At 52.1% G+C, this 10,543-nt stretch overlaps 1 protein-coding gene across 1 annotated transcript in view; it reads right to left on the minus strand.

Annotated features, from left to right (window-relative positions):
- The window catches only part of RBM19 (RNA binding motif protein 19), a 61,258-nt gene that overhangs the window by 7,084 nt on the left and 43,631 nt on the right, over nt 1-10,543 (minus strand). Inside the window, exons 22-23 of the mRNA XM_009709977.1 lie at nt 8,262-8,367; nt 639-759 (exon numbers count right to left, since the gene is read on the minus strand). Of these exons, the coding sequence (XP_009708279.1) occupies nt 639-759; nt 8,262-8,367 (227 nt within the window). The remainder of the gene's footprint in view (nt 1-638; nt 760-8,261; nt 8,368-10,543) is intronic.

The following is a 10,543-nucleotide window of genomic DNA, read 5'->3' on the forward strand; positions in this document are numbered from 1 at the left end:
GCAGCCCCAGAACTGCTTATGCCAACCCCCCGGGCGATGGGCATGTGCGTGATGGAGAGGGGAGGCTGGGAGAGGATGCAGGAGGAAGAGCATTGATCTCCAGCTTAGCCCTCCAGCCCAGGGGAGCCCTTCTTACATAAATATTTGCCAAGCAATGCATTTGTGCCCGTCGATGGCTGTCAATAGGAGCCTGCAGTGCTGTTATCTGCAGAGCTGTCATTCTCGGGAACCTGATCCAAACAGTCCGCTCCGCATCTCAACCGACGGCCAAATTATTTGTCCTTTTTACGCTGTGTGCTGCATGCACGGAGCCTGTCCCCAACTACGGAGCACCCTGGGGTGCAGGCGGACAGAGCAAAAGCGTCGCAGCTGGCAGGCGGCATCAAGGTGCCTTGGCAGTGCCAGCACACGGAGAGTTAACCGGCTCACAAGCACACCGAGAGCTGTCAGACAAAGCTGTGGCCTGGACGCCTCCCGCTTCCCCCTGCACTTGCATCGTCAGGCTCCAGCATCTACCTGCCAGCTCCGGCAAGCCGGCAGTGGTGGAGAAAGGGCTGGGGTGGACCGGCAGTGTGTGCCAGATGGGATAGTGCCAGCCGGGGCTGTATTGACAGGCCAGAAGGATGCTGCTACGTTACCGTGGAAATGGTCCGCTGTTTTCCGTCTCAGGGCCTCCACCGTCTCCTCCGTGTCTGCCCACTCCAACACCAGCCTCCGGCCGTACAAATGTGTGCTGTGGCACAAGGCGTTGAATGCTTTCTGCAGAATTAAGAGAAAAAAACAATAATAAGGGAGAAAACAAAAACAGGCTCACATGAGGAAAAGCAAAGATGTCCCTCCCTCTGCTCTGAATCTAAAAGGCCACCAGAGAACATTCCACTTTGAGCACTTTGCTCTGATGGGGCAGGATTCATCCCCATCAGTGGCTTTGACTCGATCATTTATCTTCTACCTACTTGCAACAGAACAAATACCCATCACCATTCCTGTGGGTTGCTGCTGCTCGCTGGGGAGCAGGCTGAAATCCAGCACAGCAAGCAGCTCAAGGTTGGCGGCAGCCTTGCATCACCCTGGGACCACACCTGAGCCAGGAAAGCTGCAGCCCAGAAAGTCTGCCGGGACTTGGGGCAGACCCAGGTGGGTCAACTGCAAACCAGGGTCCTCACGGGCAGCGCTGGGTTAGGACGGGTAGAGCAACCCCACGAGTCTCCATCCACCCTCTTCTCTGCTGGATGCGGTAAAGCACAGCTGTAATGTGAGCAGAGAGGTTGCTTTCGGCTCAGGGGCAACAAGTTTGAAGAAGCAGAAGCTCGCCGGGGAAAGCCACCTTCCTCTCACCAACCACTTGGTGACGTTGGCCATAGTAGCAGCAAATGCGGCAGAGCCAGAAGTCCTCTTCGCCTATGGTGGTTTGCTATGTTATGGAAATCCAGAGGTTTCCTCATTGTTAGATCCTGCTTAAGAACATCCGCACAGCTATAATCTCTCGCTGATGTGGAATACAAGCCTGCCGGCCAGCACAGTAGCTCAGACAGCTTTCTATGCCTGTAGGCAACCAGCAGAAGCATTCAGGAAACGACGACGTCATCCCGGGAAGGTTGACACTGTCTTTATTTCCCACAGACTTTCAAGGAAATTCAGGACTGAGGAGCATTTGGCTCATAATGCAAATACACAAACACACTAGTCAAATTACTTTCATCCCCAGGGGCCCAGAAAGTGCTCCACAGCAACGTGACACACGGTTGGGCATAGAGGTAGAGAAAAGGAGCCCAAAATACTCTTGTAAAAACCCCAGCTAAGGCTGGGATTAAGTCAGGTTATGAGCTCTGCAAACTCACATCCCTGGCACAACTACGGCAGCTATAGGACTACCGAAACACCCCTCGCTGTCCGACAGGGATGGGTCCTCCCATCTGGAGGCCCCCAAACCAGCACCAAAGTTGTCCTGGAGAAGCCCAGACCTCTCCTCTGAGCCGTTTGCTAAATGGCAATTGTGAAGCACTGCGGTTGTCCCCAATGTCACGTCTCAGGGCAGAGGGGCTCCTCCTGCAAAAGGCTTTGGCTGCCCACGACCACTCCTCGGCAGCCAGGACTCCATCTGAGCCACCGGGTTACGAAACATAACCCCCGCCCCCCCATTTCCAGTAACCAGCACTTGGTAACCTGCGTTTTCCCCTCCTTCCGACTCCCTTTCACTCATATAGCTCTCATTCATCATAAAAAAGAGAAACGAGAAGCACCAGCTCTGTAGCATCGCTGAGATTCCCCACCTTCGCCAGCTCCCCGGGGCTGACCCCGGCAGGGCAGGCTGCCTCCTTTTTGGGGGGCACATTCCTCTCCAGAGGGCTGCAAGCCTGGCTGGTGTTTTTGCAGCTACAGCTGTTTTTATTTGCTGCTGCTGTTGTTTTAAAGGCCTATCTTCACTTGGAATGGTATCCAATTAGCAGAGCAATGTGTTGGCTTAAATAAACACTCCGGGGGAGGTGGCGGTAGGGAGTTGCGATGGCTGTTTACGCTGGCACAAAGAGCCATTTCCAAAGCCTGGCAAACAACTGCAGCTCTAATCACCGGGTCTCATTTGTTAATTTATACTTTTAAATTTCTCACTTCCTGCAGCACATGGAAGAGGAAGGTTGGAAGACAGTATACAGCCCCAGCAACCTCGCTGCACTCCGCAGCGGGTCACGGAGGAGGGCAGACCATGCTGAACAGGTCCATGATCACGGTGCAACGCGCGGTGCTTGGTGGGCTCTCATCCTCCGAGCCACTCGCTCTGCCACATCCTCCTCGTTGCAGGATTGCTTCCATGCCCCGCCGGGCACACACTCAGTCCGGGATGAAGCATCCTCCGGTTTTACAGGCAGCACTGGGAAAGATGATGGAGCAAGAGGGAAGGCAGATGCTGCCATCAAGTTGCGTTGCATGAAAGAAACCCGCTGGGAGAGACGCATCTGCCAGCAGCCTGGTGACATTGGCCCTTCCCAGCCAAACGCACTCCCAAAATGAGCTGTTTTGCACCCAGGATGAAGCAAAGCTCAGGATGCCGGAGGGAAGTTGTGGGGACCCCTTCAACCCACCGCTGCTCCAGCCCACGCAGGAAAGGCTGTGCTGGGACCTCTACTCCCCACGGCCCCGTCTTCCAGATGGGCTCTTGGAGCTGGGGCTGCAGAAGAGACGCCGTGCGTTTCAGGTGAAAAAGATGTGAATGCCACTTCCTTTGGAAACGAGCTAAAAAATAAAACTTAGCTCTTCATTGCTCTGAGAGGAATTAAGACTTTTTCAGGGGAGAAAAGGAGAAAGTACCAATGATGTAAAAGACAAAGGGATGAAGGGGAGAAATGCCATCCCCATCCGCATTGCTGGAAATCTTCCAGCGAGAGGAGGAAATTTGCCACTGCTGCTATTCCAAATGAAAAGATAGGTAGGGAGAAAATATATTTTAATTACATGAGAAAGATGAAATAAGGACAAGCAGGCTGGCTTTCAACGAAAGTGGGGCTGGAGGCAGGAGCTATTCTCGGGGTGCAGCTCCTCCACCTGGGCATCTGCCTTCCCAGGACACCTCCTCTGAAGACCAAAGCATCGAATGACCAGAGGTTTGTTCAGCTGTATCCGAACCAGGGATAAAGAGAGGTGTGGTGACTGCTCATCCGAGAGAGAGACTCACCGGAAAAGACTTCTAATTACCACAGCTTCGCATCATCCTACACCTCGAAGAAAAGGGGAGCCTCCACCACACAAGGCTCAGTGTCCTCAAATGCCAAGAAAGGATTTCATTAAAGCTGCTGCATTTGGCAATACACCCGCTGCCAGGTAACACCGAAAGCTGAAGAGCCCTGGCAAACCTCCTCACAAGTCTCTTTTGCTTTCCAAATGCTTTAGGGGTTGCATGAAAATTCTATGGCCTTTTCCCCCTAGAAAAAAGGATGTGAGTATGCTCAAAAATGTCATTTCTGAACCCTTCTGAGTATGATGTTGCAGTTTGGTTCGAGCTTAACGTCATGGTTCAGTGCGGCAGGATTTTGTCGCTAGCTCCGAGTACAGCTTAGGCAGGGCTAGAGCCCTGACAGCGGATGGAGAGGCAAACAGAGCAGGGAAAAGCGGAGAGAGGAAGGAGAGAGGCTGAAAGAGCAGCTTAAAAATGTTTGTGGGATTCAGAAAGGGAATTGCAAAATTAAGGGGTGGCCGATAAACTCACACGAAGCCCAGGCTGCTGGGACAAGACAGACACTGTTTTGGAGCAGAGCCTGCTGCGCTGGGGCGTTGGAAAGGCAGAGATCAAGAGACCGGACCATTGCGTCTGTCACCCCCGAGAGCTACGGCTCCATTCCTAAATGCCGTATTAATTTGGAGGACAGTGCTGCTCTGCCTACAGATTCCCCCTTGCCCTATTAAATACTCAAGCCGAAGAGCCTCCGGGCTGGAGTCATTAGAGGGACAAAGGGTCAACAACATTAGGAGATTGATAAATTTCCCTTCCTCGCAAGAACCGGTCCCAACTGAGGATGCTCTCTGCGATGCCAGCTGCACACAAGGATTTTTCCTTCCGTTTGCATGCATTTTTAAAGGGTTGACTGTCTTTCCCGAATGGGCAATTTCTATTTGGAGACCAGATGTATTTTTATATCAACAGGGGAGAAAAGTGGAAACTCAGTTTCCAGTTAATAGTTCAAAAATAAAAACAATGCCACAACAATTCTGCACAGGGAACGTCAGGAAACACATCAAATGGTTAATGCTTCCTTAACTGGAGTTAACTTGTTATTGCCAGCAAATCAATGCTCCCCTTCTCATCCCCTAACTTTCATGCGCTTCCAGCTACTGGTCAGCTGGCACTGGAGATTTAAAACCAAAGGCTTGATCCGTGGGCATACAAACTCGCTGTGAATATTACTTTGTCCCTCCCGCTGCTGTCTTTGACAGAGGTTCCTCCCCATTTCCTGGCTTCGCACGTGTACGTGCTGTAATCTGTTAAATGCTCACGACACGGAAGAGAGAGGGCGGCTAATTTCATCTGATGGTGGTGTAACACTCCCAGTTGAGGTCCATCCATCACCCTGGGAGCCGTCAAACGACCCAAGGGACAGCCCCAGCTGCAGACGTCACCGTGGGAAAGCCAGGCATGAGTCTGGGGCTCTGAAGGACGAGCAGATGATGGGGAGAAGATGCTACCACCACCAGCATCCCATGTCCTGCCTGAACGTCACCTCCCCGACAGGCAAGGGGACCCGCTGCCTGATGAGTGCAGCTCGGGTGCTCATCCCTCCCCTGACAGCACCTTTTGGCAGGGCTGGCTCTCCTTGAGCAGGTGGCAGAGCATCAGGGGAGGCCAAGGGGATGAAACCCAGCCCAACAGGACAGGTCCGCAGGCACAGCATTGGGGAGTTTGGAGGGGGAGCCCCACATCTATGTCCTGGCTTCGGAAAATCTCCGTATGTGCTCGCACAGCAGCCGCGATTGCTCAGAGAAAAAGACAAACACAGAAGGTCACAGGCTTTAAATGCCCAACAAAACCACCCTAACTATTCTATTACAAAACCATCATGTTTTATAAGACGCTTATAAGCGATTTCCAGATTACCACTCTGAGCAAAAACGTCGTTGACAGTCACAGCTATTCAGCTCAGAGGTCTCCAGGCCCACTCCCCTCCCCTCTCATTTCACTTAGCAATAAACTCTAAGCCAATTATGTCCGTGTTTACAATATTCAGGATCCTATTCATCAATACACAGCGCATCCTTTTCCAGACGGCCAATGGAGTGTACTTGATGTGCCACTTGTGAGACAATTAAATCCCTCAAAGAGATGAGGGTGGAAGAAAAAAAAAATACGAAGAAGAAGGAAGAAGAGCTGCTTTGCTGGAAAAGAAGAACCCCCCCCCCCGCCCCCTTTTCCCCCGGGCGAACCCCCCCCCACGCTCCCCTCCTGCGGACCCTGCCAGTTTTGGGAGCGGTGCTCCCAGCAAGCACCCTGCCCGGCTCCCTCCCCTCCAGCTGGGCGATGGGTTTCCTACCGCTGGGATCTCCATTTCTCCAGTGCAGCTGGAATCAGCCAGCAGGTCCCCAAGGGGCTGAGGAGGGATGGGAGGCAGACACTAAGCCTGTGCCTTGTTTCCTCCAAAAACCAAGCAGAAAACGGGTGCTGTCTCATTCACCCCCAAACTGAGCAAACTGAGTAAAGAAGCAGTCAGGTCCCTGTATGCACCTTTCCATCAAATGCTTAAAGTTTCCTTAGGAAAAGATTAATTCAAAAATGAGGAATAAAGCCTGAACGACGCTGGGGTGAAGCAGAGGTTAAAGTAAAGCTGCCCAGAGCTGGGGTTTCAGCAGAGCCACAGGCACAGCTCACTGTGCAGGGACAGGAATCACACTCCTGGGGGGCTCACTGCACCCCACGCTGCCCAGGGAGCCGGCCCCCAAGGGGAGGACAAATGCTGAGCGGAAGGAAGCTTGAATTAGGATCAATACAGGACTAACAAAGAAACTCTATGTACTGTGTTATACGGGAGGTCAGACTGGAACGGATGATCTAATAGTCCCTTGTGATCCCGGATCAATGAATCCTGTCCAAAAACATAAACACAGGCTACGCTTGCTCCCCCCTCCTCTCTCCTTCATCTCCACTCACGGTCTTGAAAATTTGGAGTCTCAGGGAGTCAGTGGAGCTATGTAGTCCCTTCCCTTCAGCAATAACATCCCTCAGCTTGTGCCCATAGCCATTCCTCTTCCAGATACTGTGCAAATCGCCAGGAGCCAGCAGTGGGGACGAAACCCGCAGTGCTCCAGTGCTGGGAGTGTCCACGCAGCAGCTTAACAGCAGGGCCAAGGACCCTCCTCTGGCAATGCACGAGAGACCACGCCTGGGCCAGCCTGCTCCTAAACCTCTGGCAAAGAGTAAGAGCAGAATACTATCCGACACCCTATAATCCCCTTGTTTCTTCTGCAAATATGGAGCTTAAATATATAGGAAAGTTTTAAGAAAAATAATAGACCAGAGCATTTTGAACAGCCACCTATCCTGGCTTAAAATGCTATGGGGTATTTTGCAGCATAAAGTGCATACAGATTGCAAAAATGTTAAGATATCGGAATGACGGGTTTTGCATTTTTTGGTTAAAGCACAATGTGCTTTCAACCTGCAGGCTTCAGGAGCTCAGCTCTTGGTGCTGAGAAAGGGGTTTCCCTGGCACAGCTGCCTGCTACTGACATTTTCCATATTGCTGTCAAACAGCCAGCGGAGACCACTCTGAGAAAGAATCCTTGGCCAACCCAGCACAGCTAGGTCCCCTCTTTGGACCGAGACAATGACTGCATTACAGATCTTGATCTTTGTTCTTGTGTTCAGCAAGGCAAAGCAGACACAGACCTTTCTCTCTGCTTGCCCATAGAATCATAGAATCATTTGGGTTGGAAGGGACCTTTGAAGGTCATCTAGTCCAACCCCCCTGCAGTGAGCAGGGATGTCTCCAACTAGATAAGGTTGCTCAGAGCCCCATCCAGCCTGACCTTGAATGCCTCCAGGGATGGGGCTTCCACCGCCTCTCTGGGCAACCTGTTCCAGTGCTTCACCACCCTCATTGTAAAAAATTTTTTCCTTATGTCAAGTCTAAATCTACCCTCTTTTAGTTTAAAACCATTACCCCTTGTCCTGTCACAGCAGGCCCTGCTAAAAAGTCTGTCCCCATCCCTCATATAGGCCCCTTCATCCTTTCGACCAATTCACAACCACTGCTTTTCTGTTACACTCGCTATCTGAAAAATCCCAGGGTAAGGCTGCTCACACGGGGGGTCTCAAAACACACGGAGGAACTGGTGAACATGGGCCTTGCGTAGTTTACAGACCAGTAAACAGCCACAATATCCAAAATTCCCCTAAAACCAAGGCAGTGGTGGAGGTGGGACACGTAGTCAGGTTTCCTGATGTGTTAACATTGGGTCAAAACCATCCCTTCTCACCTTGCTTCTGACAAACCTGAAAAATAAGCCCCTGTCCTCCTACATTACAGGAATTTTTAGCCATTTTATCAGTTGCACCAAACTTACACCCATTACGGTTTAGGTTGCAGTTTCTGTCGTGTAACCTCCCACGGTTGCCCACACGGGAGCTTTAGCCTCAGTGCAGCTTTGCTGGTGACTGGTAACGGCCTGTCCCAAATCTGGGCTAAGGCTCAGTGGGACAGAGCCTCCAGGTTCCCTTCCTCACCTTCTGCTCCCAGACCAGGCTAGGAGAGTGCCAGAGGAGGAGGACGACATCTCACCTTGGCATCCTGCTTGGTCAGGAAATCCACAAACCCAAAGCCCCGGTGGGATCCTGTTCCTGCCATTTTCTTGGGCAGCCGGACGGTCTTCAGCTCTCCAAAGGTGCTGTGGATTAGAGAGGGAAAAGCAAAGACACTGTGAGATCAAGGGAGGAACCATTATTTTATCACAAACCACAGCACTACCAGTTGCAGACCCATGTTGCAGCCTTCCCAGTGCTGAGGACTAAGGTGAGTGGTATCCTTGTGGCCATCCTGCTTCCCTGTCAGCCCCATGTCCAAAGCACCCAGTAACAGCTGAAAACTCAGCTTGGATTTCAAGGGTCATCCTTTCCAGTTGCAAACCTTAACAAAGCAAAAAACTTCTTTAATATAAGTGCTATGTTTCTCAGTCCTTTAGGAGATCTGCAGAAACCAAGGACCCAGCTTGCATGCCATGCCCTGTTCAGGGCAGGCAAAGAGCATCTCCAGGTTACCAGGAGGTAAGGCTGCTCCAAACCGCCACCAAAACAGATTTCTTTGCACCTGTAAAGAGGGGCTGGAGTGCAGAGGACACGGGGATGAGCCAGAGCACGGCCCCACGGGGACCTGTTCTCTTTCCACAATAGCTCCTCCATCTCCAGAGCCTGTTGTAGGCACCACGTCCGCAAAAGTGTCATCATTCTGCTCCGACGATGCTGGGCATCATTTTTAAGACGGAATTTCCTCGCTCTAACACGTCACTTGGGTACCTGCATTTCCCATTCTGCAGCCAGCCACCCAGCCTCTTTCATGGGCTGGAATACACTGGTTTTATTTAAGCTTGCTGAACATATAAAGGGAAACAGGTGAATTCGGTAGACCCAAGTCCTGAACAACAACCCCGAGATCCAGCACTGTTTCAGACAAGTTTCTGAGTGCCAACGGGACAGAAAGTCAGGAACAGGGAGATACGGGGGTTCCTATTTAGCTGGAGGGTGTGGGGTACGGCCGGCAGCATCCACGCTCAGCCACGGCCCAGCAGAAACCTCATCACGGCGTGCCTGTCCCTGGAGAAGGAACTTGTCATTTGAGCACCAAAGCACACAGCCATTTCACCAGCCTGGACCTTGTCCAAAAAGCCTGAAAACAGACCCAAAGGAAGCGCTCGCCGGACACCTCTCTCCAGTGCCATCCCCTGGAGAAATTCCAGGACAAAGCCGATGCTTTCTTTGCATCTGAGCTCCGGCTTCCCCTTCTCCTCCCCTCCCCTTATGCCCATTTATCAAACACATATGCACAAATTGCAGGTAATAAATATTTAATGTGGACCAGGTCTGAATAGATGTGTTATTTTATTTGAAAATCTACACACACGTGTGCATACACAAAAGAAGCCGGGGATGCAGCAGTGCCAAAGAGCACCTGGGAATAAACACAGTAAAGGCCATAAACGCTCTCGTGAAATGATATAAGCTAAATCCTGGGAGTTAACCTGGTGCACTGGCAGCATGACCAGGCATTCGTCTACCCAATTTCCTTAGGCAACGTGGTGTGTAAATGTACCATTATGAAGCCTCAAAATGAATCCGCACGTCTTCTCCTTGGTGCTTTCCCTCCCTCTCTCCCTCCTGCCCCCTTCGAGCTGGTGCTACGCAAACAAACAAACAAACCCGATGGGAGGCGAGGGACCAGCCTCGGCCGGTGGGGATGCTCAGCTCCGGGAGCAGCAGGAGCACCGCATGGTTTCCAGTGGCTGGAGGGTCCTTCTGCAAGGGGGTGTGGGTGATGGGGGGCCCCAGGAGCTCTGTGGGTGCCTCCTCTCGCTTGCAGCATCCCTGTAGGGTCTCAAATGGCACAGCTGGGTTAAGGGAGAGGTAACGAGACAGCTCCTGGCTCACGGAGATGACCGTCTAGCTAGGAAAGACAGCCAGTGGGTGGCAAGGGCTGGGGAGCGCTTGCTCCAATCTATCACTCTGTGGAAAACACTGGGGAGCAGAATATTTGCTAAAGGAACATAAGCAGAATATTTGCTAAAAGGGAGGAGGTCTCAGACAACACTCACTGTGCGCCAAAACATCATGTGTCTCCCTTTGGCACCGAGATCCAATGCACAGGATGGGCAAGGAGGTGTCCAGCAAGAGCAGGATGGCTACGGACCCCGGGGCTCAGGGTCCCAGGGGAAGCCGTGGTGACCCAGGTCAGCCTGGGCAGAGATGGGAGAAGCTGGCTCTTCCTTCGTCCCCAGCTCAGAGCAGCCCTAGCCACCCACGCTGGGAGATGTGTGGAGGCGGTGGGGACCCGATCCAGAGTGGGGTTGGCCA

This window comes from Cariama cristata, unplaced genomic scaffold (genome assembly GCF_000690535.1).
Source record: "Cariama cristata isolate BGI_N322 unplaced genomic scaffold, ASM69053v1 scaffold22011, whole genome shotgun sequence".
NCBI classification, from domain to species: Eukaryota; Metazoa; Chordata; class Aves; order Cariamiformes; family Cariamidae; genus Cariama; species Cariama cristata.